Source organism: Hemicordylus capensis, chromosome 2 (genome assembly GCF_027244095.1).
Source record: "Hemicordylus capensis ecotype Gifberg chromosome 2, rHemCap1.1.pri, whole genome shotgun sequence".
NCBI classification, from domain to species: Eukaryota; Metazoa; Chordata; class Lepidosauria; order Squamata; family Cordylidae; genus Hemicordylus; species Hemicordylus capensis.
Genome location: NC_069658.1, coordinates 268,452,182 through 268,470,274, shown reverse-complemented (window position 1 = coordinate 268,470,274; position 18,093 = coordinate 268,452,182). Strand labels below are relative to the sequence as shown.

Below are 18,093 nucleotides of genomic sequence, written 5' to 3'. Positions count from 1 at the left end.
TAGTTCTTTCCCAATATCTGCTGTTCATCTTGGCAGATATGATTCAATAGCCCATGGTGAATCATCAGGCCCATGGGACCTGCATGTTGGGAATGGACCCATAGCTCAGTAGTAGAGTACCTGCTTTGCAAGCAGAAGGTCCCAGGTTCAGTCCTTGGCATCTCCAAATTGGGAAAGATCCTTGTCTGAAACCATGGAGAGCTGCTTCCAGTCAATGTAGAGAGTAGTGAGCTAAATAGACTAAAGATCTGAGACTGTATAAGACAGCTTCACCTGTTCATATGTTTTATCTCAGCAGGCAAATAAAAACTTTGGAGGGGTGATTTTAATTGAGAAAATGATATGTGGAGGAAGGGCTAATTCAGAATCAAGTCCCTTGCAGATGCTATTAACTTTAGCAGGGGAAATGGGAGATGCTGATCACCCCTGCTAACTGGGCAAAGAGGCACCTTTTTAATGTGGTGATTCTCTTTATTTAGCAGGGGGAGAGTAACTGGCCCTATCCACACCCAGCACAGTACTTCCAGTGACTGTTGCTGGTGTGTGTCTTATGTTTCTTTTTAGAATGTGAGCCCTTTGGGGACAGGGAGCCATCTTATTTATTTGTTTGTTATTTCTCTTTGTAAACTGCCCTGAGCCATTTTTGGAAGGGCAGTATAGAAATTGAATTATTAATAATAATAATGGATGCCATTTGCTGCTTTTAGACAACCAGAAATGGCTGCTAGGGCTGTACTTGGGAACGGCTGCTGCCAAATAATGTGCACAGCTCCTTCAGAATGGTGCAGAGGTAGTTGCTTGCCCCATGCCTGTCTCTGTGCAGTGCTGCACCCTTCTGGTGTGGTGGCAGGACTGTTTTGTTTTTGTTTTGTTTTTGTTTTGTTTTTATACCGCCCAAAACTGTACTGCTGCAGCAACAGCGGAAAAGGCAAGCATGGAGCACTGAGAGGAGCTGTCCTTTCCCCATAGAGCTCTATGAGGAAAACACTTGAAAGGACGACACCTCCCTGCTTGCCTTCCTAGCCATCACTGGGATGGTCATTTAGCGCCATCTGCCAATAAGAGCTTCACAATGATGTGATTGTGATGAGTGCCTGTGATGCATTAAATACACATATGTGCAGCAACCTCCAAAATGGTTGCCGCCCACGCAGAGAGGTACAGAACGGGCCCTCGTACTGAACAACAGTTGGATCCAAACCTTTTTTTGGATGGGGTGGCACTGCCCCCAAAGGAGCTTGTCCGTGACTTGAGGGTTCTTTTGGACTCGCACCTCCTGCTTGAACAACAGGTGGAGGCTGCAGCTAGAGGTGCATTTGCCCAGCTTCATCTGGTTCGCCAATTACGCCCTTATCTTAATAGGCAGGCCTGAACGACAGTGACTCATGCCCTTGTCATCTCCTGCTTAGATTACTGTAATGTGCTTTATCTTGGGCTACCTTTGAAGCTTCAGCGGATCCAGAATGCAGCAGTTCGCCTACTTATGGGTGCCAAAAGATATGATAGGGTAACACTGCTCCTGCAGTCGCTGCACTGGTTATCCATTCACTTCCAAATTCAATTAAAAGTCCTGGTTTTTACCTTCAAAGCCTTGCAGGGCTTGGCACCTGTTTACCTACAGAATTGCCTCTCCCATCCAGTTACATCCTGTCCTGTTAGATCATCTCAGATGACCCTTTTGTTGGTCCCTGATTTTTGAGAGGTTCGGAGTTCTATGACCCGCGAAAGGGCTTTTTCGGGTGCTGCCCCACTTCTTTGGAATTATCTTCTCCTTCAGATTCATCTAGCCCCCTCTTTACTGGTGCTTAAATGCTTACTGAAGACCTTTCTTTTCCATCGGGCATTTGCCCTGTAGTTTACTTTATTTCTTTTCCATTATCTATTTTAGTTTACTATTTTTAATGTAATTTTGATTTTAATTTTTAATGTTACCTTATTTACATGCCATTGTATACCACCCAGAGTCTTTGGAGTGGGTAGTATATTAAATGCTTCAAACAAACAAACATGTACTCAAATCTTTTGATTTTTAAAATGCCACTTGGTCTCTCCCTTTTTGATCTCCATCAGTGTCCAGCCAACTCTTCAGCTTAGCAGAGGAAGCAAAGAGCAAGGCATTTCCCATTGGCCTACTTTACAGTCACCCTCTTTCTTCCTTCATCCCATACAGTTTGACTGGCCCTAAATACAGTCCAAAAGTTAGGGAGCTGGATGACCTAGCTGCTGTCTGGCTCCTTTCTTCTTTAGCTTTCGCAGGAGCTGGACGTTTTCTGTGGAGCAGAGAATCTTCCATTGCTTATTTTGATAGCTTTACAGAATGGTTTTTCCCTCCTTCTTGTGACTCTCCTAATGAGTCTTGTCTTTACCTTTAGATTGTAAGCCTGTGGAAATGGCCTCTGCAACTTCCAGTGTTTGTACAGCAGCTAGCAACTTTAGGCTCTAATATAAACAAACAAACAAACAAATAAATAAATAAGTAGTACTACTATTTAGAAATTACCTTGTACACAGCTCTGGTTATAGTGCTCCGGCTGATCCATTCACCTCACAACTCTAAATCCACAGTCCCACTCATCTTTCAGCCCATTACTGATTTTGCAGTGGTGCCTGCTGTAGTCACACAAACAAATGTCATTGATCACCAAGGAGACACGTGTTCCAGGTTGGTGAATACATCCCTGGAATTTGCTGAAGCTGTACTTTGGCCTGAGGGCCACCAGCACATCCTAGTCTTTAGTCTTGTCTTCCTGCAGCTTGGATCACTTGATGTGGATCCCCTGTGAGTGTCCAGTTCAGCACATGGTAGTAACAGTAGGGCAGTGATACAGGGAAAGAGGCCATCCTGTAAAGTCTTGATCATCAGCCTTGAACTGTTGAACTGAACCAATTGGGAGAGAGAGAAAGGGTCTGCATTCTTATGCAGGTAGAAAAAAGTGTAGTGAGAAAAGATAGGCAACTTGGATGATCCATTTGTAAAGAAATTGAGTATTTTTTATAATTTAATGGAACTCAAAGGTAAAGGGTGCTGCCCAACCTTATAATTTATCAGGAGTTATTGAATCATATTTATATGTGAAGCGATTTGAACACTTGAAAGTGCTCTACAAATCCTAAGTGGTGTTAATACATATTCATAATGAAAATTTCTTTTTTACAAAAGCACGTTTCTTTAGAGATCTCCATATGGCAAAATATGCTTAGTGAGCAAACTAGATGATACACCGAATGCATGATTTGGGACCTGCATGTATATTTGTTTTTAAAATATAATTGATAGTCATGGACCCCAATCCAAACTGGGTCTGTGACAGGAGCAGAGTTAAATCCTCCTTCCCCTTATAGTCCTGATCCAGATTGGAGTCCTCCATGGCTGCTGATGACATTTAAAATTGTAATGTAAATGACATTTTCTTTTTAAAAAACAAACAAGCCCAAAACATAGCCATGTAAGTCCAAATCACGTAATAGGCATGTTGTCTTGTCTAGCCCTGACTTCCAGTGTCCCATAGCATCTCTAGTATCCAATTGGAATGCCTTCCCCTTGTGTCAGGTCCTCTCTTTTGTGTGGCCTCCTGCTTTTTTGAGCCAGCAGATAATAGAGTAATGGCTTTGGACTTGGGTAGGGATGTGCACGAGCCAGTTTGGCACCTCTGGGAAGTGCTGAACTGACTTGGGCACCAGCGTTCGAACTGGCTTGGCAAGGTGGGGAGTGGTTCCCTTAAAAAGCAGGTTACCTGCTCGTCCCCACCCTGGTGTCTCCAAAACAGTGCACACAGCTGAGATGTTGTTCCCTGAAGCCTCCACACGGCATTGGCATGCACATGGCCCATGTGTGCATGCTGATGCGCGGAGGCTGCAGGGTACAGTGCTACAACTTTGCACAGTGTTTTGGAGAGTGGGCCCTGAGCAGGGCAGGGACGAGCAGGTAAGGAGCTCCTTACCTGCTTTTTAAGGGAATCACGCTTCTCCACCTGCTGCCCCATGCAATTCATGGACATCCCTAGCTTAGACTGATGAGAACTGATTTCAAATCCTCACACATCTACTAGTTCATTGGGTTGACTATGAGCATAATTTACCTCACAGAGTTGTGGTAAGGATTAAATGGGGTAGGTGGGGGGATCCCTGAATTCCTTGGAAGAAGTGCAGAATGAAATGGTATTAAATAATACATGTTTTTCCCCACATATAAGTGTCTCGTGTGGTTCTGAAAATCAAAAGCCCCTTCTTTTTGAGGCAAAATGCTATACTTTACAAAATGTCTGATTTCTAGGGAGCCAAAGGCTTCATTCCCTGTTGCGAGGCTTAACAAAAATGAGGGGCCATATCTGAACTCTGGCAAATCACTTAAGTCCTCTAAAAATGACAAACAACTTCGGTTTGTTATATGCATGCATTGATGAGGGCCTTTAATCTCTTTCTCTACATTCTGTAAAAAGACCCATAATCCTGTGTGTCCAGTGTTGTGAGGCTTGATTAAGTCTCATAAATTGCATTCTTAGAGGAACAATATATAAAGTATGCTTTTAACTTCTTATAAAATGAGGCTATGAGGATTATCAAGTCATTGTTATGAACTGTATTGATGAAAGCTGGTGCATTTGAGTCTTTCTTCTCACAGAATTTCACACAGAATTGTTGTCATGTAGCTTGATATAAATGAGAGGGCTGTCTTGAATCAGCCTTCACTGAGGGCCAGAGCTTATCAGTTAAGTTTGTGACTTGCCAGGCTAAGCGAGGAGGTTTTTTAGATCTATAAGTTTCTCCCATAGGGAGCCAAAGCTCAGGGGAAAGCCCAAGGAAGACAGCTTCTTGCTAAACCTACCAGCCGGGGACACGAGCTGGGTGCCCTGTTATTACTTCCATTCTTTGCCACTGGATCCTAGCAAACTTCAAACCCTGATCACCCCACTTCCATGGCATCCTCCAATAACACAGGGAACTGCCTTCTCCATTCACACTTCTTGGTTTAGTTCCATCCCTAGATTTGCCTTTTGGAGTGGGGGTGGGGGTGGAACAGGCAGCTGTTCTCTTCTGTAGTTGGGAAAGCCATTTATTCATGTTCTTTGATGTGGTCTCTGTGCTTTACACGAATGGGCTTTGCGCCTGCACAGAGATCACATCGGAGCTTCCAAGCTAGAGTTCTAATTTTTGGCAGTAACCCTGCCCCCTCGGTATATAAGCGGCTGCGCGGGCTTCCCTCTCCAGTCTTTCTTCGTCTGCGATTGAAGACACATCACTGAGCACTCCTTGCTAGATTACGCTGGTAAGTTTTACCCTTACCAGTTTTACCTTCGATTTGTTTTCAGTATTCCCCTCAGTTAGCGTTTTTATTTTATCCCTGCGCCCCCCCTCCCAAGTTCTTTTTCGAGTTCGCCTTCTTATGTCGCGGCCTTCGGGCCCGGCATGTTACGGACTCTCCGGTTCTCTCCCGGCCTATGGGCAAGACAACAAACTTTAGGCAGTGTGGTCGCTGCAGATTGAAAATCCCCTCGACCGATGGCCACAAACTTTGCCTTTTTTGCTTGGGCGAGGCCCATAAAGTTGGCTCTTGCTCGCACTGTGTGGCCTTTACCAAACAGGCGCGCAAAAATTGGGCTTCTCAACTTCGTTCTTGGCTGTGGGAGCAAGCCTTCAAGTGTTTGGGTTCGGACAAACCACCGACCATGCAGATCCCTTTAGGAGCTTCTCCGTTAGCCCGGGGCTTACAGCCTGTTTCTTCCTCTATGGAGATCTCAGTTACCACTCCAGAGGCCAACGTACCGGTCGATCCTGTGGCTTGGGCCTTGACCTTGGTACCGAAGAGTTCCATGGCAGTGTCGATCTCAACAGCAGCGCTCATTAGGGGTGTGCACGGAACCGTGGAGCTGTGGTCCAGCACTGGGGTGGGGGATTCCATTAAGGGTGGGGGGGGCTTTACTTACCCCTCCCAACAATGGCGCCGTATTTACTTGAGCAATCGGGCGGCAGGATACCTCCCTGCCGCCCGCTTCAATCCCCGCTTGACTCCGTTAAGAACTAAAAACCGGGCGGCAGGATACCTCCCTGCCGCCCCCTTCAAACCCAGCTTGGCCGGCGGCTGCCCCCTTCAATCCCTCTGCCGCCCCCAATCCCCCTGCCGCCCCCTTCAATCCCGTTCTCAATAGAAATCGGGCGGCAGGATAACTCCCTGCCGCCCCTTTGCCGGCTTGGCTTCAAAAGGCTTCTTTGGGCCTACTATGCCAGATACCAATCTTTTTTGTGGGACCACGTTGCTCCTTTCTTGGACCATTTACCTGATGAACAGCTGGGCCCTGCTAAAGTCTTCTTGCGTGAAGCCACGCAGGTCTAGAAACAGGAGCTCCACGCTATCCGTCATTTGACAGAAGGCGCTGCTAAGGTGATGGCCACCTCCGTCACTCTCTGGCAGCACGCCTGGCTCAGGTCCTGTGGCCTTACACCCGATGCCAGGTCTAGAGTGGAAGACCTTCCCTTTGATGGTTCATCCCTGTTTGGAGAGAAAACAGATGATACACTCCAGAAAGTACAGAAACTGCGTAACACGGCCTGTTCCATGGGTTTTCAACAATCTTCCTCTCAGCCTTACAAGCCTCAGAAATGGCAACAGACACCATACTCCTCTAAACACCATTACTACCAACCACAGGACAAGTCCTTTCGCTCCACCAGGTACCAGCCATACAGAAAGCTCTCCAACTTCACCGGCCCCAAGCAGCAGCAATGCTCTAAGGGCCCACAGCCCCAAACTAAGAGACAATGACTCTCAAACCCCTGCCCGGTGTGTCACCAGGCTCTCCCCCTTCATCTCCACCTGGGAGAACATAACTTCCGACTCCTGGGCCCTCACCCAGGAGGGCTATGCTATAGTGTTTGCATCCACCCCTCCGTACAACCCCCCCACTCTCCACGCCGGCCACCCCTGCTCTCCTCGCAGAAGTTGATTCTCTACTTATGAAATCCGCAATAGAACTTGGTTCACAACCCACAATCCCCTGGCTTTCACTCCCGATACTTCACAGTGCCCAAACCAGACGGCTCCCTTCGCCCCATCCTAGATCTCCGGGAGCTGAACTCTTATGTCACCTACCAGAGGTTTCGCATGGTCACCATTCCCACCATCATCTCCCTTCTACACCGGAACCAATGGTTCATCTCAAATAAACCTCAGAGATGCCTACTATCATATCACCATCAGACCACAATACCGCTGCTTCCTCCGCTTCCAGATAGCGGACACCACTTACCAGTTCCGTGCCCTGCCCTTCAGGTTGGCATCCGCGCCGTGGGTGTTCACCAAATGTATGGCTCCAGTGGTGGCGGCCCTGCAACAACAAAACATTCAAATTTTTCCTTATCCCGATAATTGGCTCGTGGTAGCAGACAACCCACAATCCCTACTGAGGGATCTCCACATGGTCATCGACCTCCTTTCCAACCTGAGGCTCCAGGTGAATTGTAAAAAGTCAAAACTCAATCCTTCCAGAACCATAGAATTTCTGGGAATCATCTTCGACTCCATCCAGTCAAGGATCTTCCTAACCCAGTGCAGGATCCAGGCTATCCTGGACTTGTCATCCCACCTTCTCTACCACTCGTGTCAGCCAGCTTGAACGATTCAGTGCCTATTAGGCCACATGGCCTCCACCACCCACGTCCTCCCCCACACTCGTCTGTGTGCCAGGACTCTACAAAATTGGTTCCTCTCCGTGTTCTCCCCACACAAGGACTCCCTCTCCCGCACCCTCACTCTCCCGCCTTGAGCGCTGCATTCCCTGCGGTGGTGAATGGACCCTGCCAATCTCAGCATCAGCTCCCCCTTCCAAACTCCATGTCATACCCTGCTATTCACTACGGACGCGTCCATGGACGGCTGGGGTGCCCATGCCAACAATCACAGCATCCACGGCATCTGGTCCACGACCGAAGCCACTCACCATATCAACTACCTCGAAATGCTGGCCATTTTCAAGGCTCTAAGAGCTTTCCTCCCCCAATACGGGACTCTCACATTCTGGTCCAAACGGACAATACTACTGCCAAAGCCTACCTGAACAGGCAGGGCAGCATCTCCTCCAGCTCCTTCCTATTCCTAGCCATGGAAATGTGGTTCTGGTGCATCCACCACGGCATCACCCCCCTGGCGGTCCATATTCAGGTACAGAACAATGTCACGGCAGACAGGTTGAGCAGGAGTTAGTCAACGACACACGAGTGGCAACTGCATCCCCCCATGCTCCGCTCCCTCTTCCACCACTGATTCCTCCCTGAAATAGACCTCTTTTCATCAGAAACGAATGCGTAATGCCACCTGTATTGCTCCAGGTCCGGGATCAGACCCAACTCCCTCGGGGACGTGCTTACCTTAAACTGGGCGGGACGCCTAGTCTACACTTTCCCTCCAATTCCTCTACTTCCTCGAGTCCTTCAGAAAATCTCCCAGGACCGACCACATTGCATACTCATTTCCCCGTGGTGGCCCAGGAGGCCCTGGTTCACCCACCTCCTCCACCTTTCCAACCATCAGTACTACCACCTACTGCACACTCCTCCCCTCCCCTCCTGCAGGGCGGTCGCCTCCTACATCCAGACCTACAGCGTCTCCACCTCACGGCTTGGCACATAGTCCCAACCTGCCCATAGACCTACAAAGGATAGTCAATGCCTCACGTAAACTGGCTACCATCGCCTCCTATTCCCACAAATGGACACGTTTTCAAAACTTTCTATAGGACAGAGACATCCCCCTACAGGCTGTTTCTGTGGAACATATTTGCTCTTACTTGCTCTCCCTCAAGGAGGCTGGTCTTAAAATGCCTTCCTTGCAAGTTCATCTCGCAGCCATAGTGGCTAACTTCCCGCCGTCTACACCATTGTGGTTCCAACACCCCATGGTCAAACGTTTCCTCAAAGGACTCGCACACCTCTATCCAGACTCTCTGATCATGGCACCCGCATGTGACCTGACCTTGGTCCTTTCCTCCCTCATGCACCCTCCCTTCGAACCCATGGCTACAATTTCCCTGGACCTGCTTTCCTGTAAAGTAGCCTTCCTCACGGCCATCACTTCGGACAGAAGGGTCAGTGAACTCAGGGCACTTAGAGTTGACCCGCCTTATCTGGTTTTCCACAAAGAAAAGCTTGTCCTTAGGCCGGACATTGCCTTCCTCCCGAAGGTAGTCACTTCATTTAATCACTCCCAACCAATCTCCTTACCTGTGTTCTTCTCTGAACCGTCGACTGAGGCCGAACGACGTCTCCGTACCCTCAACGTTTGCAGGGCGCTCACCTTCTACGTTGACCGCACCTCCGCTCTCCGCACTTCTGACTCCCTCTTCGTGCTTCACTCTGGACCCAATAGAGGCAAGCAGGCTTCTACACAAACTATATCCAGATGGGTGGTTCGCACCATCTCTCTGGCTTATCAGATCTCCAAGAATCCTCTCGCACCCTCCATCAAGGCACGCTCAACGAGGGCAGTCACGGCTTCCACAACCTTTGACAGGTCCATTCCATTAGACGTCATCTGCCAGGCAGCTACGTGGGCGTCAAAATACTCATTCGTACAACACTACGCCCTGGATGTCCAAGCCAGAAAAGACATGGCGTTTGGTAGGGCGGTTCTGCAATCCATCCTCACCTGATCCCTACTCCAGGTGAGCATGGCACGGGTGCAGCTTGCTATGTGCCCATTCGTTTAAAGCACAGAGACCACGTCGAAGAACGACAGGTTGCTTACCTGTAACTTGTGTTCTTCTAGTGGTCATCTGTACTCTTACACACTCACCCATCCTCCCCTCTTCTCATGTCTTTTCTGCTAGTCTTTCAGATTTGCGGACTCAGAAGACTGGAGAGGGAAGCCCGCGCAGCCACCTATATACCGAGGGGGCAGGGTTACTGCCAAAAGTTAGAACTCTAGCTTGGAAGCTTCGATGTGGTCTCTGTGCAGGCGCAAAGCCCATTTGTGTAAGAGCACAGATGACCACTAGAAGAACCCAAGTTACAGGTAAGCAACCTGTCGTTCTCCCCTCACCCCACCCCCACCCTTTGGACTGTCCTTCTCTATCTGTAGTTCTCAGCACCTTCTCACCACCACCACTTCTCTTCCTCATCTGTTATAGCCAAAGCCATATATTCATAGTCATAGCAACGGTAAAGTATTGAGCCTGGACATATCCTTCTAAGTGTCCAAGTAATGTGGGGAACCCCCTCATTAGCATTATAGCCAAGGCTTTTCATTCTATTCAGTAAACTATTTGTTTGTTTGTTTGTTTTATTCAATTTCTATAACGCCCCTCCAAAAATAGCTCAGGGTGGTTTACAGAGAGAAATAATAAGTAAGATGGATTCCTGTCCCCAAAGGGCTCACAATCTAAAAAGAAACATAAGATAGACACCAGCAACAGTCACTGGAGGTACTGTGCTGGGGGTGGATAGGGCCAGTTACTCTCCCCCTGCTAAATAAAGAGAATCACCACGTTAAAATGTGCCTCTTTGCCAAGTTAGCAGGAGTTATTTAGCTAAACCATAATCTACAAGAATATGTCAAATAAATGTTGGAAATGTAAGAAAGAAGAGGGTTCCTATATACTTTTATTGTGGACATGCAATAAATCGAGAGGTTATTGGGACTTAATATATAACAAGCTAAAAAAAGTATTCAAAACGACTTTTCCCAAGAGTCCAGAATCAATACTATTAGGTATTGATAACAATGCTCTCCCAAGGAAATATTGGACCCTCTTCATGTAGTTAACAGCTGCAGCAAGACTGACATTTGCGCGCAAATGGAAAGACAGTCAATGCCCGTCTAAAGAGGATTGGATTCTTAAAGTACTAGAATTGGCAGAAATGGCGAAATTAACATCACTACTAAGAAATAAATTTGAAGAATTTAAAAAAGAATGGGACCCTCTTCTTGTCTATTTAAAAATACATCACAAAATGGATTTTTGTCAGGCTTTTGAGGGCTAACAACAAATGTTTTAAAAACACCCCAAAGTTGTTTTCTATATGAATTACTGGGGAGAGAATGTTTAATCTATAGGCAAGATCCGGTTATTGTTAACAACACTTGTTCCAATGATGAGATGGAAGTCTTTATTGTGTATGTTTGTGAGTGTTTGTATCACTTGTGTTTGTTCTTTTGTGTTGTGAAAATTGAATTTTAAAAAAATGTGCCTCTTTGCCAAGTTAGCAGGAGTTATTTAGCTAAACTTTTAAACCTGTGGTTGTAACTTTCCTTGGGAAACAGCCTGTTTTATAATCGTACCTACGAGGTTCCAAAAGAGGCTCAAAAGTGCCCCTCGTAACAAATACATCTATTGATTATTGACCATTATCATCACTGAGCCATAAACCAACACCTCAGATGAGCATGCTTAATTGTAGCCAGTTCTCAGCCTTCAAAAAGGGACCTTGCACAGGTTCTCACAATGATCAGTTGTATGGGTGTAGAGATGCTTCAGTTCCAGTTGGAAGTATTTGGTCTTAAGACATTAGCTTGTGTTGTGGAAGTGAAACCATCTGGAATTATCTCTGCATAGTGCCTTGAGACTACAGTCATCCCTTGCTAACCGTGAGGGTTCTGTTCCTGGAAAACCTTGCAGTTGGCGGATTTGCAATTGACAAGCAATAGGAATGCATTGGAAACAGGGGGTTAGGGGAAACACAGTTGCGAAAGGACCACAAAATACAGTAAAACATAGAAAAAAATGGTCCCCTGGAAATGGCCCCCTGACCCCCCAAAATTCTCCCCCTCAACCCCCAAATTTTCAAAAAATCTCACCAAACTGTGAGTACTCAGGTCGTGCTTGGCAAGACCAGTCACAATTTCCCAGTCGTGGATACTCAAATCCGTGATTGGGAAACCCACGGTTGGCGAAGGATGACTGTAGTCAGTTTTGGCTCCCATCGTGCCTTTTTTTTTGCAGGCTAAACACTCCTATTTTATTCACCTCATAGTGTGGTTTTTAAAGAGAGGGGAAAGGGAGAACAGAAGCATCAACACTTCTCCCCATCCTCCCCCAGGCTAGTCTTCCTATCTGTCCTGCAGGTAATTCCCAATCCAGAGGACATAACATATCCTCTAGCTTTGGCAGGTCATGATCACAGCTATAACAATTTTGATTCTTCTACTCTTATTTAGGATCAACAGCGCTAAGGGCTGTAGAAGAACAAAGAGAATAGCTGGTTTTATTTGATGTGGACGTGTCTTATTTATTTCTCTATTAAATTTTAATCCTGTCCTTTCCACAAGAAGCTCAGCACCATCAGTATATGATTCTTCTCTCTCCCACCACTTACCCTCACAACCCTGTGAGTTAGGCTTGGCAGAGAGATAGTGACTGGCCCAGGGACACCTAGTGAGCTTGATGGCAGGCTGAGATTTCAACTTTTTATACTATACTACTGTACCATCCTTGCTTCACTTGATAATCTCAAATGTTTGTATCTGAGCAGTAGTGGTTTGAAGAGCTTCCATATTATGCGGTTGCTGGCTTTATGAGTGACTGTTAGAAAGAACAGATTGACTCTTTGTTTTAAAGTCATCACGGATAAACTATCCCCCACTCCCCATTTACATGTGACGTTTTGGAGGAGGGAGACTGCGTGGCTTGCAAATGGACTTCAGCTTAAGCACCTCTCTTTTCTTAATTAAGCACTGATACCAACAGAAAAAATGTGGCTAAAGCATACCCTAAGAAGAAGGTGAATGCTAAGCATTAATTGGGCATTTGTCTACTATGATTAGAAAGCAGAATGGGAAATCTGGGAACTGAGATGGAAGAAGTATGATCTTATCTCCTAGTCATATCTCTGCTTATTATTGCACCACTAAATATTTTCTGTGGCAGTCATGATAACAAATGAGATTGTAGCAATGAGTTACAACATAACTTCATAAGAAAATAGGCTTCAATAAATAATGTCATTTTCTCTGTATTTAGAATGTTCTTGTTAAAATTCTGTTCTGTAGCATGTGTTTACAATTTCTAGTGCTTATTTTTGCTCAGATTTTCTTTTTCTTTTTGCTAAGATCTAGAAAATGAACCATTTAGCATGATTTAGAAATGGCTGTATTTTGGAAACAGAGTAATGATAATTTGAGGGATATCTGGAATGCAGCCAAATGCTACTGCCATTCTCTTAGGCAGGCAGTGTCTATGCTTCTTCCAGTCAGGATGACACTATCAGTTTGCCTCTAGGCAATGCAGACACTTCAGCTTACATTTTTGTTTCAGCTGAAAATGTAGCAAATAAAATTAATAGGTAGCTTTGATTTCCTTTATATGTTAAAATTATCTGTTTGTACAGGGAAAAGGATAAGCAGCTTTTTAACTCTAAACCAATGAAGCAAAGTTACAAATGCATATTTCATTTTATACAGTTAACATGATCTGCATACATTTTCCATTGATCTATTAGACATTTGACCACTGAGCTCCTCTGCGCATGCAAAGAGATATCCACAGTGAGCTGTTTCTTTCATTGAAGTACATAGGAGAGCCTGTTCGTGCAAGGGATTTGTGCACAAAGCATGTGTTCAAGTTGTTGGACCATTGAGATAACCTACAGATTAAACTGCTTTATCCACACTGATTATTATTACAATGTACCTTGGTTATTAAAATGCCTTTATCTTCATTTTAGATCCAGAAACATAAAGAGTTAAAATTCTCATTTTAGCTTTTTTTTGGTACTTGATACAGGGCTAATGCTCATCTTTCTGGATTAAAATTTCATAAAGACAACAGATTATCAATATTTTAATGAGAACTCTATGACATTGTCTTTTATGTTATGTACTATCTCTTTACCCTAAGGATAGAGGCTACAATGCAGTCTGAATATAGCAATGCATCCAAAATAAAGTTTAGACATAAATTTTTCAGCCATGTGTTTTGGTTATCATGTGATGTGTTTGGTTAAAGGGAATAGTCCAGTATTTATTGGGCAGTATTTTATAATTACAAATTAACTTTCCAAATGTTGCCAATATGAGAAATGAGGCATTTTAATGTTACTGCATTAATATTTATGGGTTTGATTAATTTCAAATTTCTGCTGTAAAATTTTGAGATCCCTAAATATTTAATGCATCTTTTGTGAGAAATGGAACTTTGAATTGTTTGTTGGCAGTGTTAAAACAAAAATGCTTGGTCTTAATGTGAGAACTCTTAATTACCAAGGTTGCCTTGCAGTTGCTTTTAGAAACTGCTTCCATTTGAATTACTATTTCCTTTTATTTTCAATGAATTGTGAATACATTCTGACTCTTACCACTTTGTATTTATTTAGAGTTTTATCATATAGGCTAATTACTGCATATTTAATAACAACAAAAAATGGCTGGGTTACCAGTAGGCATATGCTGGCGAAATTGCTTAAGGCTGTGTTAACAGGGATGGGCCTATTGCATTCAGTACTTCTGAAAGTGGATTCTTGGTGTTAATGAAACATGCAGTCCTATGGAACAGTTTGAGCTGCATAGATTCTAGCGTAAGCCCTTCTTACTTCCTCCAGATTCTGGATAATAACCCAGTGGGATAACATTACACCACTCCTAGAGGTAGTGTGCAGCCACCTAATGGTGCAGCGAGGAGATGACTTGACTAGCAAGCCAGAGGTTGCCAGTTCAAATCCCCCCTGTATGTTTCCCAGACAATGGGAAACACCTATATCGGGCAACAGTGATATAGGAAGATGCTGAAAGGCATCATCTCATACTGCACTTTGAAGAAGCAAGATAGAAAAAGCATTGACACTTTTGAACTTTGGTGCTGGAGAAGACTTTTGAGGACACCATGGACAGCCAGGAAAACAAACAAATGGATCATAGAACAAATCAATCCAGAGTTTTCACTTGAGGCACAAATGACCAGGCTCAAACTATCATACTTCAGACGCATCATGAGAAGATCCAGCTCCCTTGAGAAGTCCATAATGCTGGGAAAAGTTGAAGGAAAGAGAAGAAGAGGACGACCAGCAGCAAAGTGGATGGACTCGACTATGGCAGCAATGAATGCACCACTGAGAGACCTTAAAGGCCAAGTTGAAGACAGATCATTCTGGAGAGAATCTATGTAGTCGCTAAAAGTCGACACCGACTTGACAGCACTTAATCAATCAAGTCTAAAAATGTTTGACTCCTTACTTTGGGGAGAAGTGTGTCTTTTGCACATGCTTCTCCCCTAGGGAGTTGTGTTCCTTCCCATTGCGTAGTACATGTAGTCCTTTTTTCAATGCTCAAAAAGGTGGCTAAAAAGCAGTGTGTGTCTGTAGCAGTGGTATAAAAGGATTCAAACCTCTATCTGTGGGGTCCTGCTGGCTCTCTGTTTCCAGTCTCTTGTTGCCAAGCATCACAATAGCTCATGCAGTAAAAGGCACTAGGGCATCCCTTTTTCAGGTACATTGTGTGATTTCTATGGTAACATCCGGTCTGGTGTGTTGATGTCATGGGGATGTGTCACTAATGCATGAATTGGCTCCTTCCATGCCTGGCCCATGTGTAGGCATCATCAACATGTTACTCTTGATTGGTGCATGCATGGCAGTGTTGCCATGGATGCTAGGAAAATGGCTGGCAGGGTTGCACCTCTCTGGGGTTTCAATTCTTCTTTTCTCCTCCCATCTTGTACGGCACTGGTATAGGATCCCAAATACACTACACAGCGTTACAATAGCTGGGTATAACTGGAGTATAAGATTGTCTAGTAAGGGTATTCCAAACTGGTGTTGGTCTCTGAGACTGCGGTCCTAAACACACTTTCAGGAGTTCCACTGAACTTAGTTGGGCATATGTTCTGTGTCAGAGCTGACCTAAGGTTCCCTGACATCTGAGGCAGTGTAGCAAGCTTCTGCTCTCCCTGTCTAACACCATGCAACCCCTTCCTGGTGGCACATTCCCCTTCCTTTCATCCCCTCTCCCATCACATCCCCACTACTGCCAGAGGCACTCTTACCCCTGGACTTCTGGGCAGAGCCCCCCAAATCCTCTTTAGTCTGTCCCTGGTGGTTTGTCGCCTCACCGCCAGCTCATGCTGCGCTGGGCAGCCAGGTGTGACTGTAACCTGTGTCTGGCAGCCAAGCATGACCTCTGGTTTAGAGACAGAGGGGGGAGTGGGGAAAGAAATATGTGGGATGGGAATATGTTAAGTTGTGTGTTGAAATGTTTCTGCTAATGCATATTTGTATTCGTATGCATGTTTTATATTCGTACATTTTTGTGAGTTCAGTTGCTGTTTGTGCCCTCAAGAACCCACGTGTTAAACATACTGCATGTATCATGGTGAGTGTGTGTGTAGGGAGATGATGTTTAACTTGCAGTGGCTCCAAAGGCCTTTAGGTCCAGTCTCCAAAATTACCTAGGTGCACCTCTGGCTGTTGCTGCTCCTTCCACAACCTGGATTTTAAAAAAGGAAGAAGAGAACAGAGCAGAAGAGGAAGTGTAGAAGAGAGTAGAGTGGTGGGCTAAGGCAGGGATTCTCAGTGTTGGGTCCCCAGATGTTATTGGACTTCAACTCCCATAATCCCCAGCCCCACTGGCCATTGGTTGGGGATTATGAGAGTTGAAGTCCAATAACATCTGGGGACCCAGTGCTAAGAATCCCTGGGATAAGGCACCTCCTGGGAGTTGCTCTAGGCCACCACTCTCCTCTCTTCTGCTCTCCAGACGAAAGATGTACTGATATTAGTTTCATGCAGCTGAGTTTGCTTTTTACTGTTACTATTTTTAAATTGATATATTTATTGTTTTGTATTCTGATGATTGCTAGCTGCCCTGGAAAACCTGTCTAAATGAGAGGATTACTAAATAAGCTGAACAGGAAATGTAACAGTCATTATAGAGTACAGTAGGAGAAGCATCACAACAGGCACTTTCTAGTTGCTTAAAGGGGAAGGCCACAGGGTCACCATGATATGATATAGGGCCTGAGAATCATTTACATCAGGGATCACAATCAGCCAGTCTTAGATAATGGGAAGAATGGGTCTTGAGGGTGGTCAGTCTGTTCTACTTTCAATGGACCTTACCGGGATGTTGATGATATGAGTCCCCTCTTTGTTCAGCAATCCCAGAGTCTGCTTCAAGGTTTTCTGTGAGGGTTATTCCTCAAAACCATTCCGTCTTTTCTATCTGGAGCCTGGACTTTGATTTTTTTTGAGGGGGGAATCCTTTCTTCTTCCCTAAGCTGCCATTTCTGTTTAGACATTTAGATTTGATAAAACTCTGATGCCCACAGCAGTCCTAATCTGGATTCCCTTGTGTGATGAAATTGCTTAAGTGGTTCAAATAAAGTTTAAATTTGTCATCCATGTGAGTAATTTCCATGTGCTTTGCAAGAACGTGTCTGTGAATCTTTAGATTGATTTTTATATGCCCTTATAGAATACACTGTGTTTGTGTGCTCTGTCAACATAATGAAAAACTGTAAATAAAGTAATTAGGTTCCTTTTTATAGGAGTTCTACCTGAGCCAACAATTGGATGTTCTGGAAAAGTATCACTTTTTATTATAGTTTGATTTAGTTTTCTTCTCTTGTTTTTCTTTCCGCTTTTCATATGTTGCAAGAATCTTGGAAAATATTGAAGGTACTCTATATCTCTGAAACTAAAATACTAAATGTTTGTATATGTATGGTGTATACTTAATGTATTCATTTTGTTTCTCTTTAGTTGGACTGATCCAGCAATTTCTGGTACTTCAGATTTATGTACCGTTGGGACAAGACTTCTCTACAGAATTGCTGTAAGATAATACTAAACTTCCTATCATGTTTCATGCATTGTAGACACACGATCAATTGAACCAGTACCAAGTGCTATTAATGGCACGAGGCAGCTTTTGCATTAAACAACAGTGACTTATCAAGTTGACATGGAGTAATTAAGCTAATTTGATTGCTATTTCTCACACTCTTCTGTGGATTTTGGTTTTGCTTTGTTTATTTCCTTGAGGATTGGAAAACAAATCCACGTAATGCAACATCAGTGGCTGACATCCAGACTTGTGGAGTGCTGATGCAGTTAACATGCAGCATGTGCCATGGAGGAGGGGTGATATTCACCAATCTTCCCTTCCTTCTGAAGCTC

General features: G+C 44.7%; 1 protein-coding gene across 14 annotated transcripts in view; it reads left to right on the top strand.

Moving 5' to 3' along the window:
• CFAP20DC (CFAP20 domain containing) overlaps positions 1–18,093 on the top strand; it is a 268,470-nt gene that overhangs the window by 30,539 nt on the left and 219,838 nt on the right. For 13 of the 14 annotated variants that reach the window (XM_053297353.1, XM_053297357.1, XM_053297344.1 and 10 more), the window contains one exon: positions 17,677–17,749. In XM_053297353.1, the coding sequence (XP_053153328.1) occupies positions 17,677–17,749 (73 nt within the window). Of the gene's footprint in view, positions 1–17,572; positions 17,593–17,676; positions 17,750–18,093 lie in introns of all 14 variants that reach the window. The other variant, XM_053297352.1, reaches the window with a different exon arrangement.